The sequence below is a fragment of the Macrobrachium nipponense genome, chromosome 10 (genome assembly GCF_015104395.2).
Source record: "Macrobrachium nipponense isolate FS-2020 chromosome 10, ASM1510439v2, whole genome shotgun sequence".
Taxonomy (NCBI): Eukaryota; Metazoa; Arthropoda; class Malacostraca; order Decapoda; family Palaemonidae; genus Macrobrachium; species Macrobrachium nipponense.
Genome location: NC_087204.1, coordinates 29,524,815 through 29,547,638, shown reverse-complemented (window position 1 = coordinate 29,547,638; position 22,824 = coordinate 29,524,815). Strand labels below are relative to the sequence as shown.

The following is a 22,824-nucleotide window of genomic DNA, read 5'->3' as shown; positions in this document are numbered from 1 at the left end:
AGAGATTTCAGCTAGTGTTATGGTTTCTTTCATATTTGTTCCTTTTACATTTTTATTTTTTTAATTTTGATAGTAATTTTTTTTCCATTTGGTGATGGTGCTATTATCACACATGCATGGAAAACATTATGATGGCAGTGAAGATGTTTGTTGCAGACAAAGACTTGCAGTGAGCTTAGAATATGAAATTAACATTCCTGTGTTGCCATTTTCATTATGACTGTTTTAATTGTCTTGAAGTTTTGCCTGTTTATATATATTTTAATCTCTAATTGAAGGATAAACTTAGAAATGTTAATGTACTGAGAAAGTGATTGTCATTGGAATACTTTTAAAGCAGGTATTTCCATACACTAGTGAAGATACCAGTTGCTAAATTCATTAGATAAGTAATCCTGTTTATTTTTGATGTTTAACATGAATAAGTTTCTGGATAAGCACTGTATATTTGTTTGGTCAGTGGAACCCTTTGCAATATTTTATTTTTTTATTTTCACTACAGTAAAAGTTAAATCATGTTATTCAATCTCCTCCTTTATGTATATCAAGGGCACATAGTTGCCCTTGTAATTAAAGCCTAATATGATCACTTGGGGAGTGAAAATTGATTTTGTGAATTTGAATAATCACTTAGAAATTTATTAAAGCTTCCACTTTTACATTCACAGAATATCTTCAAATTTTGAGTGTCAAGACTGCTTGGGTTTTGGTTTGTAGTAAGATATTTCTACAACTGTAGATTTGGGAATATGATTGATAAACAAGGATATGTAGGCTGGATTGTGTACATTTCTAAGCATCACACAAAAGTATCCCATCTCTTTAATTTTATCAGTTTCTTACTATGCATATTTTTGGAATTGTGAAATAGAATCCTTGATGATTACTCTCAGGTCTTGTATATTTTTTAATCCAAAAGTATTATTCCTACTATCATTAAAAACTCCAGCACAGCTACAGTTATTGCTGTTTTATAATAGACACATTCAGTACCCCTACACATGTATAATTCTTAGTATTTTGGTATATTTTTATATACATTATATGATGGATTTGTGTATTTGATGTGTGTTTGTTGTTTTTTTTATTTTCTTGAATTTATGTACAGTTTAAGGAAGATAAATTTAATTTCTTATAAAATTTTTGTTTGAATATAGTAAACTCATTACATATATTGTTCATTGCAATATGAAATATTCCCAAACAAAATTCCTCAGAGTAGATTAATATTGCATGTGCACATTGAGATCCATCGGCTATCAGCTGTCAGCTTGGCTAATTCTTTTTTTAGGTAACTATTGACAGTATGGATTTGGGCCAAAGAAGAGGGAAGACTTGCATAAGTAATGGATTTTATGTTGAAGCAATTATGTTTTATAAAAAAAAATATTTATATATATGCATATACAGTCCACTGTCTATTATATAAAAAGGCATTATTTTAGTCATTGCATTTACCAGATTTCAGTGTTTTGGGGGAAGATCTTGTGATAAGGTTGTAAGCGTAGTTAAAACAAGAGTATTTTATGTGCCTGAGATAATTTTTGTATATATTGAATGTTCTGACTCTCCTGAGTGGCTTACTGCTTACAGTGTGGTTTAACCAACGCTAAATGTTATGGAAGGTTTGCTACGTTCCTCAGTACTTTTCATTTTGATCAGTTCCATTTCTGTCTTCCCACAAATCCTTCCCCACAGAAGGGTAGTGCCATCAGTGCACCACAAGCAGGGCACTGTAGACACTTACGGTTCTTTGCAGTGCCCTTTGGCCCCTAGCTATAACCACTTCCTTTCTTTTTTCTGTACCTCATTCATATTATCTTTCTTCCTTCTTACTTTCCACCCTCACCTAACAGTTATTTCATAGTGCAACTTTGAGGTTTTCCTCTTGTTACACCTTTTAAAACCTCCTTTCTTCTCAGTTTCCCTTTCATCACTGAATGACCTCATAGGTCCCAGATTTTGGCCTTTAGCCTAAATTTCATACTCCAGTTCCAAGCATAAATCCTCTAAATAAGCTCTTTGAAAACAGAAAATTGTGACTGTAAAGAAAAGGATAAGGAAAAATTAGGAATAAACAATGTGAAATGTGAAAAAAATAAAGACCATGTTAACCCTGATAACTAAGTTGTGTTAAAAAAATATTTAGAGGAAAGAAAAGTAGTACCATCTATAAATGTCAACTTCCAGTTATGCCACAGCCAGAACCATCTCTCTCTCTCTCTCTCTCTCTCTCTCTCTCTCTCTCTCTCTCTCTCTCTCTCTCTCATTTGACCAAAGCAAGTACGATTTATTTTTTTTTTTAATTAAACCATTCTTTATTAGCTTGTGCTTACTGTTCAGAATTTTTAGTTAATCATCATACTTTACAGCAGTCATCTGGATTAATTGATGTCCCCAGAGGGATTCTATTGGTATTACGTACAGTGTAGTTTATTAGTTCTTTACAATCTAAATTCATTTGACAAATAAACATTATTTTTGAGGAGGCAAACAACGGAGTGTTTCCAGTTTATATTTCAGATATTGTATTTATTTGGATTCAAAATGCACTTTGTCTTTCCACAGTGAATTATGCTAAAAACAACTTATCTGAAATGTTCATTATCTAAAGAAACTTGCTTAGGTCAGTAGTAAAACAACTAATATCCCTTCTTCTTTATTGGTAATACATTCAGATAATGCAAAAACTTCATTTACATATGGGACTGGGGCTTAAAATTCCCTTAAACCATAGTAAAATAAGAAAGTTTAGGTAATTCTTGAGTTAAGATAATTCTTGGGTTCATTCATTCTTTTAATATTGTGGAATCTAAGAATGCCTCGCATTACGTTTCTAGAAAGTACAGGGCCTGTTTGTGAATGCTGCACAAAATATTACAGTGAAAGAAAAATATTTTAGTTGTTGCAGCTGTGAAAATTAAGGATGAAGGGTTAGAAGAAGAAAGTGGAATTTTTAAAAAATCAGGAATCACTTTTGTTAAAGATTATTTTCCCTAAATACTTAGGCTCTGTGAACAGACTGAAAATAAACATTAAAAGATTAGGTAATTGTTTTTGGTTTAGAGTTTGGGTGAGTTATTAAGAATTGGATTTGTTCCTGAGGGAAAAACAAACCAGAAACAAACCAACATATTCTAAGTGGAGAATATCTTTTATGCATAGGTGGAGTTTTAGATTAACTAATTGTCCATGTTACATGGAAAGAAGTATGATAGGAATTTTTGTAGGAAAATATCCCAGAATGTTTCCCCTGTAGAGCATCATTTATCTTGTGATACATTCTTGATTCCTCATCATGACATTGTAGCAGGTGTAATATATTCATTAGTACGTACTGTATCTTGCTTTACAGAAAACAGTACGTATAATATTTGAATGATGGACATAACCACCAGAGTGATTACGCATTTGGCAGTGATTGATTATGTTGTTAGTAGCATGTAAGTAGATTTCTGGTGCAGAATTGCCTTGTTGGCACGAGTAGATTTGAGGTAGATGTAGGTTATGGTTATTAATGCAGAACTGTATTGCTTCTTTTTTTCAAATTACATCATTTTATGAATTGATCCTGTTTTTTGCAGAGTGTAACAAACCCATTGTATGCTGGAGATTTGGGATTGGGATCTGCTGGAAGTGTTCCAACAAGGGTTTCTGTGTTGGGTTCCAGAGGTCAAGATTTATAAGAGAACTCAAAGCTTTGGTTCTTTGTGTATCGATTTCACCAGCTATTCATGGTTTTTCAACTTAAGGGAAATGGGATATTGGAGGGCAAGATATCATTCCAGGAATACATAGCTGGAAGTGACACTTAAACTTTTCAAGATCTGAGATCTGTGAAATTACCGTGGCTTTTGTTGTTACAGAAGTGGCTAAATGTGAACTCGTCAGTCTGGTGCCCCTTTTGAGTTAAAAGTGAAGTGGAACTGTTTGGAGGATGATGTGGTATGTGTTGTGCTTTCATTTCAGATAAATGTACTGTATATAAATATGTGACATGTTATTGCTTACATCCAGCTGATATCAGATCAGCATCTGTTGACTGAATTGATTGTGAATGTGCCAATGTAAATGATATAGATGGATCAGACTTAGAGGTGTTTTTTCTTCTGACAATTACACTTACAGTTTTGGGCATTTTTATGGTATTTTACTTTGGCTGAATGATTAGTATAACTAGTCTGATTATCAACGTGTTTAACTGTTGCTGCTGTGACTGCAACTAAAGTGTTTTGTTTCCATACACATATTAATTCTATATGCCTGTATGTAGCATATAATGAAAGCCTCAGTAATTAAAAATTGAAAATACCAGGTTCTTTTGTGAGATTTTAGTACATCTTTAAAGGTCATCATGGATATACTGTAATTATATGAAAGCAGTACCTGTGCAGTGTGCATTCCTGTCGCCTCTGCTGTAAATTGCCATCGCCAATTGTGCAGAGATCAGTGATGTATATTAATGTACATACTTGCGCATTATTTTAAAGCCAAGAAGGTGGAAAATAAAAATGATAAAATATGTGGGTCTGTCACATTATGGGTTACCTTTTCAGTGTAGTTAACGCAGATAACTGCTTGCTACACTCTTGCAAAGAGTTATGATTTGCTACTGTCATCCTAGAAGATTAATGGAAGGTGGAAAAATCAAGGCATTTGTAAAGGCTGCTAACTGGAGACCTGGTGGCTTATCCTCTTTGAGTATATGGTGAAGTAAAAAAAGACCTGCAATTGTACATGAGTAGCATCCAGACTAGAGAGTCAGATGCCTTGACAGAGTTGGCTAGAAGGACTTGTTCTGAAGAACGGACAAAAGTAAAAACAGATGACTATTAAAGGCATGGACTGCCAAGTAGTGAAAGAGCAGAGGCAAAGGTGAACTAGCCTTGAAAGGCCTCTTGTACGTCAATGTTTTTGTGGCCCTTTTTTTTTCTTTTTTCTGGCTGATAATTAATGCATTTATGAGAAGTCTCTCAAACATATATACAGTGACCTTACAGTGTATGAGGCCTCATAGAGACTAGATAATAATAACCAGTATATATATACACATATATATATATATATATATATATATATATAATATATATATATATATATATATATATATATATATATATATATATATATATATATATATATATATATATATATATATATATATATATATATATATATATATATATAATATATATATATATTATATACGATAATATACTATATATATATACAATATACAAAGGTTCACTTACCAATTTTTTTATGCCTTGTTACAGTGATGTGGGTAGTGAACTTTGCCAAATTTTGCAAAAATTGTATAAAGACAAGAAAAAGATGAACTTTTTGGTTAAATTGGCTTCAAAATATTTACAATAAGGTTTCATGTATGCTTATATTAAGGGTTACATGTATTGATCCTGGATCATGTTTTGTAAGGGAGTCTTGACTCTCCACAGTTTTTTCTTCGTATTGAAGAACATAATTTTCTGTTTGTTGTGAGTACACTGTATACATGCAATACAAATGTATATGCTCATGTATATTTTTTTTCATATTCTATGAACCTAATTATTTAATGTAGGAGGCTAACATAAATGTACTTTCGAATTATTTTCATAAATATTCTGACATTATTACTGTTTGGAAGAGGAAAGGTTGGTTTGTTTATTTTTATTTTCTGAAAGGCATAATTATTAATGAATAAATTACTTTAATTTTTTCTGATGTTTGTAAAGTGTAACAATTATCACTCAGTGCTCTTAAAACTTGTAACCATACCCTAGAGCTTTGGTGTTGGCAATTGTTTTCTCATTTGTGTGTGTGTATATATGTGTGTGTTGTTAATTCACATTTTTTGTTGTGCCTGGTATCATTTGTATGCAAGACTACTCTTCCTCTCTATCTCTCATAAAATGTCATTTATTAGCACCACCTCACAAATGCTTCAACCCACCAAACGAACGCCATGCCTGGTTTTTTTAATTAGTGTTTCAAAACAGGGTATATAAGCCATTCAGTATTTCCACGAGCTTGAACTGTATTTGGACTCTGACAGTTATATAAGCAGATCTATGTTAGTAGATGTCTGAAAACACAGACGGCATTAAGCTAGTACGCATACATACCATTATTAATTTTGAAATGAATTGTATATGCATATCCTAATAAGAGAGACGTTTGCCCAACAAGTACGAAAGTGTTCATAATGGAAAATTAGTAATTAAAAATGGCTTTCCCATAATTTGTATGGTTTGAAATTATTCTTCAGTTTCATTGTGAAGTATTCCCTTTTGGTAATCTTCATGCTAACCTACAATGCCCTATAGCACTGTATTTAAAATGAGCTTGCACAGCAAATCTCTTTCTTTTGTTAAAGCCAAATCATTTTTAAAATGACAAGTGATGGATCTGACACTGACTTCTTATCCTTTCTTAGAAGTGGAATTGGTTTTTTATATGATGCTTTCAATTTTCAATTTTCTTTCTTAGTGTTCCCAGGTGTTGTTCGTACTGGATGTACAGACTTTTACTGGTTTTTAGTGATACTGTTCTACTGGATAGAAAGTTGCAAGAGTGGTTTTAACTTCATTGCTAAAGGAATGAGTTTTCACTTTGCCAGGAGACCAGGTTTATTTGTCGTAATGTGGATTGCACTTGAAAAGTCTTGTGTGTTTATCACTTGATATGGGTCTCCCCTTGTTTACATTGAATCAGATATTTTCCATGTAAAATTACCTTGCTGTATCAATGAACATAACCATGTTTAACGGTGTCCTTGCTGTATCAATGAACATAACCATGTTTAACTGTGTTCATTGTTATTTGACACCGCAAATGTAAATCCTTAAAGATTCTAGAACAAGCTTCCTTTAAAACTCCAAATAACTAGATAGGTATAGGAACAATTCCTAAAATTACAGGACTACATTTCTTTAAAATACATACAGTACAGAACTGCATCCTCAAAATTACTCCGGTGTCTGGTAAACTCCATAGGAGTTGTAAGCAGTTGTTATTTGGCAAAGAATCAAAGATCCTTGCCACACGATAAGCCTGTCTTGTTTGACCCCATGAGGGGAAAATCTAACTGAAATACATCAGTGATGATATTGATGAGTGTGGAAGTCTTAGGGAGATATATGCTTGATTATATACAACTGTTTGATGTTTATAGGTATGTATATCATGCGGAATATACTGTATTAGTAACTACAGTAATGGCTTTAGAGAGAGTATTAATTCTGTTTAATGGGAACATGTTAGTGCAATCCCAGAATCATTTCTTTAAGAGCAAATAAGGAATTTAGACATTTTTTGTAACAGTTTTGTTTTAACTGTTAAGTGTTTTCAAGACAGTGAAGTGTTTTAGGTTCATTCCCTACTTTTAACCATGCAAAAGTCAGTGATAGGTTTAGAATCTCTCTTGTTGAAACATTTCAGAAAAAATTCTTTTATCTTACCATCGTGCAATACACACGTTTATTTTTTCACTTTCATTGAAACAAGTTTAGTCACTTATAAACAGTGTTTAGTGACACTGTTTTTGATTGACAATATTTAATTTGTCTTAATTAAATTGGCAGGTATCATCGGACCTTTGTTATCCATTTAAGAATGAAACTGTAAGCTCAGTCCTTAAACATGAGAATTGTAGCTTGGTCTGGTTTAATTCAACAAAATTCATCTGACTTTCAATGATTTGAACATATATTAAGACAATTAATGACAACTGGGCTGAGGTGGATGTAAAACATAAGCTTTTGATGATGCAATCACAAGTAATGATTAAGTTTTTTAAAATTTCGATAGAATTTTAGTGATGAGTGATCTAAGCATCAATTTTTGTCGCAAGAAATAATTTTTCCCTGTAGGGGACTACCGATCTTAGAGTATGACTTACGTGGTATATTTTTGACAGTACACTAAAGGTTCTTTGCAGTATTTCTTCAGCCCTAGCTGCGTAGTTATCTGCCTTTTGCTTTTCATCTGTTTTTTTTTTTATCTCTACTTATCTGTCAAATTTCTTCAAGTTATTCACTCCAGTCTTCACCTTTCATTCAAATCAAATATTTGGGGTCTGCCCCAAAAGTCAAGAAAAAAAAAACTGTGATTTGGTTAAGTTACTTTAGAATAATGATAATCATGACATTCTTGTTTGATGTTGGAATTTTAGTTTATTTTTTTATATTTTTGCAAAAGCAACCCAGCCATTTTAATGCATAGCTCACTTCAGTCTCACCAACAAAATTTCACGCACGTGTGTGTATACAGATAGGCGTAGGTATGATACGATAGGTGGCTTAGATGTAGGTAAAAGAGGACATATATATTTTCAATTTAGGGATAAGGTCACGTTATCTTGAAATCTTATCATGAATTTTATAAGATTTATATGTTTTATCTGAATGTCCCTTGATCATGTTGCAAATGTTGCTATATATACCTTTTCAGCTTGATACACAGAGATTATTTTGTATTTATATAAATAATTATACATAATGTATAGCTGTGAATATGAAATAAATACATACATGATTGTGATGCTGTCCTCTTGACATGTGTGATGAAATATTGGTAGTGATTTATATCACGAATGTGTTTTTTTTTTTTTTTTTTTTTTTTTTTTTTTTTTTTCTTTCTTTTCTTTTCTTTTTTTTGACTGCTCATAGTGAGCTGTCCAGTACTGATTACCAGATCCAGTACTGTTATATTTGCCTCCCATTTTGCCTTACTTTTATCTTATTTATTACTATTTGTAGAGACTATTATTAAAGTCCATCATAAGTATATCTCTAGTATATGGAGTATATGTATATATATACAGCAGTATACAATATGTATGGATAAACTTGGAATGGCCTCAAGCCACTACCTGGTCTCAAGTCCAGGTGTACCCATATCTGTGGCAGCTTAGATGGTTTCATCCTTTTCATTGTACTGTACTAATTGGTTTCCTTGAACGTTTTAGTTCCATTTTATGTTAAATATGTCCTTCCATTTATTTTAATTTATTCTATATTTGTTCATTTATGCATTTTTGTACATAGATGTGGCCAAAGGATTAACTTCCAGTTTTGTCAGTGCATACATGTATCAGTTACTGTGCACTGTACATGGCACCCTGTAGACAGTAGTACTACATTTGCTTTTTCTCAATTCTCTTCATTCTCTTCATGATTAGCTGCTGAACTCCTTCAGCTTAACCTTGTTCCTTTTTGCACTTTTCAAATATTTAAGAAGAAATTTTACATGCAAATCAGTGAAGAGTCTATAAGTCTGACCATGTAGTTTTGCAAAACTAATTTATGAAAATAATTTCATCTATACATATACTAACTGGAAAAACTCCTTTTTTCATGTCTCAAATTTAGATGAAAAAGAATCAAATTTTCAAATTTACTAGCAATAAATGTAATAAGTCATTCTTGCACACTTTTTAATGTGGTGCATCTGTCATGGTTTAGTAGAATATTTTACTGGCACATCTGAATTCAGTTGGAGAAATCAACTGGGCATGTCATATACGTTATTGTATATGATTATGTATATATATGCATTATATTCTGTATTTTTGAAATATCAAGGAAAGTTATAAGAACACTATAATGTGTTACTGCTTTTATAGCCTCATATATATTAATATATCTGTTATTTTATTTGTGTCCCAAAGCATTTCTATTATTTAAGGAATAAAACTTTCAGAATGATGTGTTCTTTTATTTAAAGCCTGTTCCTTTTCATTAAAGTTCTCTGCACACTTGACTTGACCAATACATAATTGTGTTGGGATATATGGCAAAACTTTACTATGATAGTGGAATTTGTAGTAGTCTGGGAAATATGCAGTTTTAGCTGTTATAATCTTGATAGTAGTATATTGGTAGTTAGGGCTGCAGTAAAAGTGATAGTAGTAGTAATAATACAGCAGTAGCAATATAGCAGTACTAGTATGGCACTAAATGTCATCATCATCACCACCACCATCCAGACTTGAAAATATGGCTTAAGAAATCAGCCTGAGGTCCTAAGACGTTTAGCATATTTTACAATGGTTTCTTAAATATCTGTCAACTTTCTTTAGAATTGACGTTAATATAAAACACAATACAGTACTATTATGCTAATACTGTATTTGTTTATCTTCATTGAAAAAGCTGGAGGAATCATGAGTGTTTAAAGAAATACTCTTACATGAAGTCTGAAAACATTTGTCGTTCTTTGTTGTTATCTATTCAACAAACTTTTTTTAGCTGCTACTTTGCTTTTGGTTCATACTAAGTAATGTTTAACTGAATTACTGTATTGTGAGTTTTTTATTTTTGTTACAGTGTTCCTGTGTGGTTTGATTTCATTGCTCCATTCAGTATTTAAGCGTCTGCAATATCATGCATGTTTTCTGATGAGTCAGCATTTTGCAAGATCCCCTGACGGTGCACAAAGAAAGAAGAGAGTGAGTCAACAAAATTTTATTCTCTGTTAGTGTGATTGACAGACAGACATCTGGAAATAAAGTAATGGTACATGGTGTGGCCAAAGTGGAGAGGCAGTGTGTACTATACTGGGAAAGACAGAATGTGTGTTTTTTGTGTAATGTGGTGTGGGTATATCTAAAGAAGACTATGAATGTGTATGAAAGAGCATGAGTGTAGCTGGAATTTTAGCCTTCAAAGGTAGTCAAGATTTCCATATCACTGTGCATGTATTGAATTTTTGTACTACTTCTAACTAAATTACACAGGACTTTCTTTCCTTGATATGATCTTCATGTTTTGTCCTCTCAGGACTGATTTTCAACTGATAAGCACAAGATGTCCTCCAATATGGATAATTTGCACATAGGTTGTGACGAAAGTCAAAGCATTATATTATGTGCCCTCACCAACAGAATTCAATTAGCTGGTGTGATCAAGAGAGGCAAAAGACTACCGTGAACTTTGCTTTCCTTACAGAATCTGATCCTAACGGACTTTCGGCTCTTAAGACAGTTAGGATCAAGTGTGTATTGAAGTGGTTCTCCCAGGGCAGCTTGCTATGGTGTGTAATGGTGCTTTTTCTTCCTTGAAAGGGCTGATTTGAAGGTCTTGAGTCCAACTTGATTGAGTCTTATCATCATTCATGCTATTCATGAAATGAATTGATTTAGAGTTGAACAGATACCATAATGACAAAAATTGTACACGAATATCTCAGTAAATATTGATGAATTCTCTGAAAGGAAAGAATATATATACCCTTAACACTACGGTCAAACCTAGTACACTTTAGTAGTACATTCAAGGCGGATAACTAGAAAAATATGTACATACGTACATGCTTTTATTACAAATCAGAGAAAAAATAGGGTGAGAAATATAGAGATGCATAGAAAGTTGAAATGACTAGGTTAGTGAAAAAGAGTATAATTCAAAAGTACAGACCAAGAAAGGAATGGAATGATATAGGCATTTGAAAGGGTCATGCTACCCATGAATTGAAAGGAAACATGTACAGTACGTAATACCTCAAACATTCGCAAAGTTAGTTTCCGGAATGACGTGGTTCAGAAGTCACGTAAAGCCGTTGGTCCCGTTGCTGAATAACTACTGGTTCCATGCAACGTAAAAACACCGTACGAACAAACAAACAGAACCCATCACGGATCAGGAAGAAGCGTGAATGCTTAAAAAATTCACTAAAAATGCGAACAAATGCTTATTTCTAGAGTTTAAGCCCTAAATATAAAACAAATCTTGCTCCCAAAGCACTTCATTGTAGTTTCATTTAAAAGATAGTTTAATGCAGTACACCCTTAAAAAAAGAAAGAAATGCTTGACCAAAAAATAGAGTACAGTGTCGCCTAAAGGGTATTTGCCACACTAGCGCATTTACAGTACCGTATAGAAAGACGGCTAGGTGTCCCAGTGGTAGGGTTGTAAGAATACTACCACCGTAGGTCCTGTGTGTTGTAAAATGACTAAAAGGACAGCTGCTGCCTTGCAGTCTTACTTTTTTAGTAAAAGAATAGGCCCACCGCCAATAACTGGATACTGCTGCCTTGCAGTCTTACTTTTGAGTAAAAGGCTAGACCCACTGCTAATAACTGGAAATTGCTGCCTTGCAGTGGATTTTTTTGTCAAAGGCGAGGCCCAAGCCAATAACTGTGGTTGATGACAGCAAGGGCATGGGTTGTAAAAACCCCTTTGCCAACTGTAAACCATGTCGGATGTTGTAAGGAAAGGCGCATCAGGCAACCGACCCCTTAGTGTAGGGATAACGATGGAAAAGAAGAAGATAGAAAGACAGCTAGACTTTAATCAACCGAGAGAGCAGGCAGGTTTTAGAAGCGGGTATTCAAGAACTGACCATATCCATGTAATTAACCAGCTAAAGGAAAAATCAACAGAGTATGACAAACCACTATGTATGGCATTTGTAGACTATGAGAAAGCCTTTGATTCTGTCAAAATTTCAGCAGTAATGAAAGCCCTTCAAAAGCAAGGAATAGATGAATCTTATGTTAGAACACTTGAAGATATCTATACGGGAAGTACAGCAATCCTAAAACTACCTAAAGACTGAGAAATTTCCTATTGAGAAAGGAGTTAGACAGGGAGACCCCATCTTTCCTAAATTATTCACAGCGTGCCTAGAAGTTTTTGAGAATTTAGATGGGGATGATGTGGGAATTACCATTAATGGGGAATATCTTAAGAACTTAAGATTTGCAGATGACATAGTTCTAATCAGTGAATCAGAGGAGGAATTACAAAAGATGATAGAAGATTTGAATAGAGAAAGCAGAAATGTAGGACTGAAAATTAATATGAGTAAAACTTAGATAATGTTCAATGAAAATGCAGAGAGACAACAAATAAGGGTTATGGAGGAACCTCTCGAGATTGCCAATGAATTCTTAGGACAGACAGCAAGTGTTTCCCCAGGGCATGAGACCAAAATTAAAGGAAGAATAAGCATTGGATGGAGAGCTTTTGGTAAACAAAATGAGATTATGAAAAGTAAAATGCCGCTCTCTCCAAAAAGAAAAGTACTTAATCAGATGGTCCTACCAGTGTTAGGTACCTTATGCATCAGAAACATGAAGCCTTACTAAGGCCTTAGAACATAAGCTAGTTACAACTCAAAGAGCTATGGAAAGAATAATGATGGGAAAAACTCTAAGAGACGGAAAAAGAGCAACATGGATACGAGAGCAAACTAAAGTAGAGGATATTTTAACAACAAGTAAGAAAAAGAATGGGCGTGGACAGGACATATAATGAGAATGTCAGATAACAGATGGACGAGAAGAATAACAGAATGGGTCCCTAGAGATTGCAAACGAAGCAAGGGAAGGAAGAGAAGACGATGGATTGACGAGCTAAGAAAATTTGCGGGTATAGAATGGCATAGAAAGACCACAAACAGAAAGGAGTGGAAGGACATGTCTGAGGCCTTTGTCCTACAGTGGACTAGAAATGACTGATCATGATGATGATATACTAAAGGTACTCCAATACTAAATAATTGGCTGCTGTTTTCTTTTGCACTCACACTAAGATAAAAACCAAATAACAAATGGAACTGTAAAACCTAATGATGGATGCTTTCTTTGTTATTGTCAAGAAGGTAAACTAGGTAAACGTCATGTCACAGAGGTCAATTTATAGCGAAGGTACAATTCAATCAAATGAAGAAAACGTACTTAATGTACGTAGATGGTAGGTACGTACAGGTATTCAATAAATTTAGAATTATGTAAAGACGTATAGAGAAATAATAAGTTGTAAAATGTTATGCACGCTAACTACGAGACAGGAAGAGGTAGAGAACAAAAGTACACACGCACATTAGAAATACTTTATACACTGTGCGGTTGGCTACTCCCGACCCTTCCAGCCAATAGCGTGTCATGATGGAGTTTCTGACACCATTATGCATATATATGGCAATATTGCAGGAAAATAAGCTTTAAGATTGAAATTATAGTACTGATAATGTACAGTGAGAGAGAGAGAGAATAGGGGGAACTGAGCTATGTTTACGTATTCACATCGGTAAACAAGCGAATTGAGAAAGAGCTGTTTTGCAATTTTGAGGGATTTTACTTTAACATAAAAGTATGCTAGTTTACTTTTGTATCATATTTATGTACAAAAATAAGAATTATACAGATTTTTTAATGATTTTTTGCTATTTTATACTTGAAAGCATGAAAACATAAATTCTTTGAAAAGTTAAACATAAACATTTCTGCAGGGTTTTTCGGAGATTTCACAAATTTTGCCATTTTTCCAAAAATCGCAGAACGCAGATGCAAATTAGTTAAGTTCCAATGGAAATTTTGCAAATTTGTGAAACCTGAAGCACATTCACAGGGAGTTACTGAGGGAAGTGAGTGGAGCAGTGTATGTAGTAACTGTGCATTACATCACTGATAAGCAGGCATTTTCTGCATGGAATTCATCCTTGATCAAACAGTTATTATTATGATCAAGCCTTTTATTGTACCTCCATTCATATTCTCTTTCTTTCGTCTTACTTTCCACCTCCTAACTTAATTCGTAATGCAACTGCGAGGTTTTCCTCCTGCCACACCTTTCAAACCTGGTAAAAATGTTCTATTACAACAGAATTCCATCATCTACCTGAAGAGGAAGACAGCAGTCTCTGAAATATAGTATTTTTTATGGACTCCTTTTATTAGACTTTCAAACCTTTTTACTGTCAGTTTTTATTTCAGGGCTGAACTACCTTATAGGTCCCAATACTTGGCCATAGGCCTAAATACTATATATTCCATTTTATTCTCGAGCCACCACAGAGGATCTGTTCTACAGATTGATGCATACTTTATTGCAACTTGTTTTCTTTAGGGGAGATACTGTTATCAGTTGGGGTAGCTTTGCTGTCCAAACTTGTGTCCCATTCGCTTTTAATTTTTTTAATGTATTGGTCTTTGGTTTAGGCCGCAGAGCCTAAACAAAAGTGCCCCATTAGAGAAAAATAAGTAAAAGTATATTTCACTTTTTTTCTATCAAAAATTAGATTTGCCACTTCTGAATAAAAAGAAATATTCCTCGCAGAATCAATAACTACAGAGAAAAGTTTCATTGGCGTCTGTTGTTTGTTACATCATATTTTCGAACGAAGCGATTTATCAAACATAACAAAGATCATCATATAAAACTCTGTACTAGTCACTGGGCTCCGTTTTAGCCTTGTTTTAAGATTCTTGTTCTGCAGTTATATCCCTTTTCCATTAGGAATAAAATGCCGAGATCATAATTTCCCTCTTTCTTTCTTTCATCGGAATGACGATGATTTTCACCCTGAGTTTGCCAAGGTAATAAAGTCAAGCTATTATTATCAGAACTCCCACTAAATTTACATTTGTTTGGATTAAGATTTGGGGTGCAAATAAAACCCTTTAAGATATATTTCTTTGAATTCTTTTGGAATAAGTCTTTCTCATTTTCTCATTCCTAAATTCTGAGTAGTGTATATAATATATATATATATATATATATATATATCTATATATATTTATATATATATCATATACATATATATACATACCATACCATACATACATACATACATACATACATACATACATACATACATACATATATAGTAAATACACACAGGTTGCCCACATGACTGTTTTCAAGAGTGACCCTCAGACTAAACAACTTGGATGATCCTGGTTTAGGGGGATCTCAGGAAATAGAAAGTAACAAAGGAATTCTATAATTCATTACCAAAAATGGCTTATACTGTATATGAATTATTATTATTATTATTTTATTATTATTATTTATTATTATTATTATTATTATTATTATTATTTCCTGAAATTGACACTGGTGGGAAAAAAACTTAAGTATATCTTACTTTAACCAGACCACTGAGCTGATGAACAGCTCTGCTATGGCTGGCCTGAAGGATTAGATATTTCTACGTGGCTAGGAACCAATTGATTACTTAGCAATGGGACCTACAGCTTATTGTGGGATCCGAACCACATTATATCGAGAAATGAATTTCTAATCACCAGAAATAAATTCCTTTGATTCCGCATTGGCAGTGGCGAAGCGAACTCCGGCTACCAAATCGGTAGGTGAGCACGTAACCCACTGGGGGAAGGGAATAATTCGAACCGTTCCATTTCTTGAAAAATCCGAGGTGCTTTCATTGACTCGGCACGATGTACCTGATTGTCAGTAAGTTGTGGTAGATTGCAGCTGTGGTGGTGATGGTGGAGAAGGATATGAAGATAGAAACCTCATCCCCAAACCCTTCCAGAGAATCTGTAAAAGTAAATGTGTGTGAGAGTAAGAAATTGAGGTGCAGCTTGCATCAATCAATTAATCCAAGATCGAACAATGTTCTGAATGACAGGCCCCAGATTGATAGACAGATAGATAGTTAGATAGTATGAATGGAATTATGAAGCCTGTGGGTTGGTGAATTACCGTACATGGGAAACAGAAAGTCTGTTGTCAATGCAGGGATCCCAGAGGGAGATTTTATATATTTAGTATATATATATATATATATATATATATATATATATATATATATATATATATATATATATATATGTGTGTGTGTGTGTGTGTGTGTGTGTGTGTGTGTGTGTGTGTGTGTGTGTGTATACGTATATTCCGTCAGTAGCTTGGAATAAAGTTGAAACCTCTCAGAACCTACACTCAGTCACTTATTGTTGCAAATATGGTGTTCTGTGGTGAACGAATCAACGAGGTATGCGATTATAATAATTTATATATATATATATATATATATATATATATATATATATATATATATATATATATATATATACACATATATTATTTCTGAGGTAGAGCGAATTGGATATATATATATATATATATATATATATATATATATTATATATATATATATATAATATATATTATATACGTATATATATATATATATATATATATATATATATATATATATATATGTATATTATTTTCTGAGGTAGAGCGAATTGGTTTATATATATATATATATATATATATATATATATATATATATATATATGTGTGTGTGTGTGTGTGTGTGTGTGTGTGTGTGTGTTTATGAATAATTTTCACTTATACCAAAGTTTGACATTACCATATATGTGTCAAGCCAACTTTGTCCTCCACAAAATCTTGACTCCATTTGTACTCTTGTAATTCTTACCTTTGTGGCAGAATTTAATATTTCGACGAAGTGTCTTCATATTTTTTTTACCCAGATCATTTTAGATCCGCAGTTCTGCAGTATCAAAAGTGCCAGCATAAAATTACATGGATTTCGTGTTAAATCCAGCAGTATATCAAAGATAAATTTTAAAGAACCATAACGTCTTGAGTGAGTTTGATGTGTTAATTTTACGTTTAACTTCTAATCCTTTGGACCAGAGCCAGTCGAGTTTCTCGATTTATTTCTTGATAAATTCATGTCTATAATATTTTGATCAAACACCTTGTAGGAAATAATGATTAAACATCTTTCCAGTGATATGTATTTGTGCGTGTAGTAGATCACCTCATTAACAAATATATTTAGGACTGTATCCTATAGTTACCATTTTTAAATGCTAGAAATACATTAATTGCTGAAAATACATATATTACCTCGAAATACCTCGTGTCACGTTTGACAAGTTTTTATATTGAATTTGGTGATCTGAAACTATTTGATTAGGGAAAAACAAAAGATATTGTTTTCTGATTTCCTCCAGTTGCTTTTTATGATTTTCGAATGTCTTCCCGAAAATACAGTGCTCGTTACTTGCCTCTGATTCGGCATTTCTCAGTATGCGGGGACCAAGGAAATTTTCGAAGTGGATAATAATAACACAAAAATGTTTCGTCTTCGTTCTCGTAAGAAATTGCATGTGTCAATGGCCGATACGTGTTCCCTCGGGTAGCATAAGAATTACCAAAGCTTAAGAGCGATTAGTTCCTGAACGTCACTGGAAGCTCTTAAAGCCTTCACGAAATAATCAGCGAATTGGTGGGACATCTTGCTCTCGGACGCTGCTGAACATATTGGTGAGAAGTCCGGCTTTGCGGACTTTGTTCTCAGTAGCAATTTTGCGGAAACATTTTCTTTTATCCTTGTCTCTGAAAAGAAAGAGAAGGCATTTTCTAGTGGCTGGTGGTTAGTTGGTGTTAGTGAGCCACTGCCAGGCTGGTACTAAACAGCTCGAGTTAAATGTCTCATCCTGAAATATTAGATCTCTCTCTCTCTCTCTCTCCGTGTTATCTATTATCTTCTCTCCTAAAGCTGTATATCCTGTGTTATTTTCATTTGTATTCTACCGATACTTCCTACCTTTCTTCCGTGGAATCTTGCTTTGCAGATTTATGACATTTCCTACGCTAAATTAGAGCAGTTACCTGAGAGAAATGGCCACGTCACATCTTTGTTCCGGTCACGTCAGATTCGTCCTCTGATTCGGACACTGCGACCCTAATAGTAATGAAAACATGTCGTTCATATTTAGATCAATATTAAACTCTGATATCAACATTCTAAGATGTTGATATCTATCTGTAGGTGAATGAAACACAATATTGGAAATATTAGACTGATATCAACATTCTAAGATGTTAACCTAGCCACTGGGGGGGCAACCAAGTCCTTATGGGTGCCGGTCCCAAGCCCGGATAAATAGGGAGGGTTAGTGTCAGGAAGGGCATCCGGCTGTAAAAATCTGTGCCAAAACCAAAAATGGAATGAGCCGAAATATGGAAAGAGGTAATGCTAGGGCGTACTCCGTAAACGACGCACAGAGACATCGCCCTAACTCTGTGGTAAGGCGAGGGCTACTGCATCAGGAGCGGGTGCAGCTAAAGAAGCGAGCTCACATTGGGTTCAGAGTATGTCAGCTAAATGTTGGGTCCATGACTGGGAGAGGTAGAGAATTGGCTGCTGACTTGATGAGAAAAGAAAGTAGATGTTGTGTGTGTGCAAGAAACGCGGTGGAAAGGAAATAAAGCTAAAGAGTTGGGAGATGGGATATAACGCTATAGATTAAGTGGGAGGCAAAATAAACAAGGTAGAAATGGAGTTGGCATAGTACTGTCTAGTGAACTAAAGAACTCGGTAATAGAAGTGCATAGAAAGAATGACCGTATCATCAGATTGAAGATATGTTATGGAGGAGAGATTCTGAATATTATAAGCGCATATGCACCACAAGTTGGTTGCACAGAAGAAGAGAAGGGAAATTTCTGGAGAGACATGGATGGAATAATGCAAGAACTGGAAGAGCATGAGAGGGTGATAGTTGGGGCAGATTTGAATGGCCATGTCGGAAGTGAAAATGAGGCGATTGGGCGGGTGCATGGGGGCCATGGAATTGGGGAGAGAAACCCAGAAGGAGAGAGTGTAGTGGACTTTGCTGTGTCATTCGACATGGCAATAGTAAACACATTTTTTGAGAAGAAAAGGGAACACCTAATAACATATAGGAGTGGGGGAAGATTCTCCCAGATAGACTATTTTCTTGTATAAAAGGATAAATCTGGTGGAGGTCAAGAACTGCAAAGTTATTCCAGGCGACCATGTAGCCCCCCAACACAGGCTGCTATGTATGGACTTGAAGTTGAAAAGGGAAAGAAAAACCAAAGCTAAGGGATAAGGAAAATTAAATGGTACGAATTACAGAAGGAAGGGGATAAGAAGAGAGAGTTTAAGAGGAGGGTTTTGGAGGATATTGATATAGGGATTGAAGATGTTTCAAGAATGGTGGGCGACGAAATGCAGCAGTAATAAGAAGGCATGGAAAGGAGCTGCTAGGAGAGACATCTGGTATCATATGGGAAGAAAAGGATAGTTGGTGGTGGGATGAAGACATTGAGAAAGTAGTAAAAGATAAGAAGGAGGCAAAGAAAAAAGATGGGAAGAGTCACAGTCAGTGGAAGACAGAAATAGGTACAGAGAGAAAAACAAGGTGGTGAAAAAGGTGGTAGCCCAAGCTAAAGCAAGTCGTATGATGATGTGTATAATGAGCTGGGGACAAAGGAAGGATTAAAGAAGATGATGAAGCTATCAAAGGCTAGAAATAAGAGCACCAAAGATATAACACATCAAATCAAACAAAGAAAGAATCAAGAGGGTGTAGTGCTTAGAAAGGAGGAAGACATTGTGAAGAGATGGAAAGAATATTTCGAACAGTTGTTAAATGAAGAAAATAATAGACTAATAAGAGAGGATGGGCAAGTGAAACATTGGCATGGTAATGAGGTTTTCTAGGCAAGAGGTACTAAATGCACTGAAGAAGATGAAGAATGGGCAAGGCAACCGGACCAGACATGATCCCGGTGGAGGCATGGAAAGCATTAGGAGATGAAGGAGTGGATATACTGTACGATCTTATGATAAAGATCCTTGAACAGGAAAAGATACCAAATGAGTGGCGTGGGAGTATATTGATCCCAATTTTTAAAGGGAAAGGCGATGTCCAAGAGTGTGGTAATTATAGGGGCATTAAATTGATGTCCCACACTTTGAAGATACTGGAAAGGATGATAGATGCTAGACTGAGAGAAGAAGTACAAATAGGTAAAGAGCAGATGGGATTTATGAAGGGAAGGGGAACAACAGATGGTATATTTTGTCTGAGGCAAATAATGGAGAAATTCGGGGAAAGACAAAGGGACCTACATATGGTATTCATTGACCTTGAAAAGGCTTATGACAGAGTCCCGAGACAAGAGGTATGGAGGAGCCTGAGGGAGAAGATGGTGCCAGAGAAGTATGTGCGATTGATACAAGAGATGTACCGGAATGTATTTACCAGAGTGAGGAGCAGTGTTGGGGAGACAGGAAGGTTTTGAGGTGAGAGTAGGATTACACCAGGGGTCGGCTCTGAGCCCATTTATCTTTAACATAGTGATGGATGTTATAATAGAGGAAGTAAGGGAGACAGTACCATGGAACATATTGTATGCGGATGATATTGTTCTGTGTGAAGAGAGCAGGGAAGATCTGGAAGTGAAATTGGAAAGATGGAGACAAGTACTGGAGGACAGAGGAGAGAATAAGTAGATCCAAGACAGAATATATGTGTACCACCACTGATGGGGGATGATAGAGAAAGTATTCAGCTTGGTGGAGAGCAAATAAGGAGAGTTGATAAGTTTAAGTATTTGGGATCTTTTGTTAACGCTGGAGGAAGTATGGAAGAAGAAGTAAAACATCGGGTACAGGCAGGCTGGAACAACTGGAGAGCGGCCTCGGGAGTTCTTTGTGACAAAAGAGTGCCGCTTAGGTTAAAAGGAAAATTTCACAAGACAGTGGTAAGAACAGCAATGCTGTATGGTACGGAAACAGCAAGCATGAGAAAAGCAGAGCAGAAGAAGATGGATGTGGCAGAAATGAGAATGCTTAGGTGGATGTCTGGGGTAACAAGAGTGGATAGGATCAGAAATGACTACATAAGGGGGTCAACTAAGGTGGTGGAAGTATCAAAGAAAGTGCAGGAGGGGAGGCTGAGATGGTATGGACCACCCTGTTTTTGAGGAGAGATAGGACCACGCTGGGAGACATACTATGGGAGTTGGAGGTGCAAGGAAGAAGAAAGAGAGGGAGACCAAGAAAGAGATGGAAGGACTGTGTGAGAGGAGATTTACATGAGAAGGGAATTGATGAGGCAGAAGCGCAAGATAGAAATAGATGGAAACGGCTCATCCGAAACGGCGACCCATAAAAATGGAAAAAGCTGGGAAGAAGAAGAAGAAGAAGATCAACATTCTAAGATGTTAATCTGATGTTAAAGGTATGGTTCGTCAAGTGTGATTTTTCAAGAAGCTCTCTTCCTCATGTAGATCGTCAGTGATAATAATAATAATAATAATAATAATAATAATAATAATAATAATAATAATAATAATTAGTCTTTTCTATCAGCATGTAGCTACTGCTGGTGAAGATTGTCAGACGAATAGAGGTAATTCTATACAAATTAAATGCCGCTGAAACAGCTTCAATAATAATAACACTGGCCTGCGCTGATTTCAAGGTCTAACATATAATACCTGATTTTAGGCCAGTTTTTTTTTTTCCACTGAATCCAAAAATCATGCTCATTTTATTCAATCAGATCAAGTTAATGAAATATTAGCACATTAGAAATATCCTAAATTCTGATCTATCTGTAGGTGAATGAAACACAATATTGGAAATATTAGACTGATTTATTCACAGAAGGCTTACAAAATTTTTTGAATAGATATCAAGAAGAGTATAATGAACTAAGGAAGCTACTCATGGATGAATGGTCTCTTCAGGGACTTCTGTTTGTGCTGAGCAGACTCCAAATCCCTCTTCAGGCACCAGCAGTAGTCGGCTAGGAAGTTGACATTCCATCGGCCTTGATAGCCTTCCTCCATAACACTGATATCTTGGTGAAAGCGCTTACCCTGTTCTTCACTGAAGTCTCTACAACTCTCTGGAAAATAGTCCAGATGAGACTGGAGGAACTGCATTTTCACTGACATGCACGTACCAAGTTGGCGGAAATTCTTTATTAACTCATCAACCACCTTCTGATACTGGGAACTTCTGGGGTTGCCATGGAAGTTTACAATGACTGACTTAAGGGAAAACCAAGCAGAGTTCAGCCGGATTCAGTGCATCATCAAAACTAGCGTCCTTGATGAGTTCCCTTATTTGAGGACCATCAAATATACCTGCCGTAAGTTTCTCCATGCTTTTTCTTGAAACTTCTGATGAAGGAAAGCAAATCCTCTACCTTCCATGTCCAATGCCTGTACAAAGTTCTTCATGAGTCAGAGTTTGATGTAGAGGGGTGGA

General features: G+C 35.0%; 1 protein-coding gene across 1 annotated transcript in view; it reads left to right on the top strand.

Moving 5' to 3' along the window:
* LOC135223531 (sodium/hydrogen exchanger 7-like) overlaps window positions 1–4,523 on the top strand; it is a 155,793-nt gene extending 151,270 nt beyond the window's left edge. Inside the window, 1 exon segment of the mRNA XM_064262008.1 lies at window positions 3,585–4,523. Within this exon segment, the coding sequence (XP_064118078.1) occupies window positions 3,585–3,686 (102 nt within the window). The 3' untranslated portion in view covers window positions 3,687–4,523.
* Window positions 4,524–22,824: the final 18,301 nt, after the last annotated feature.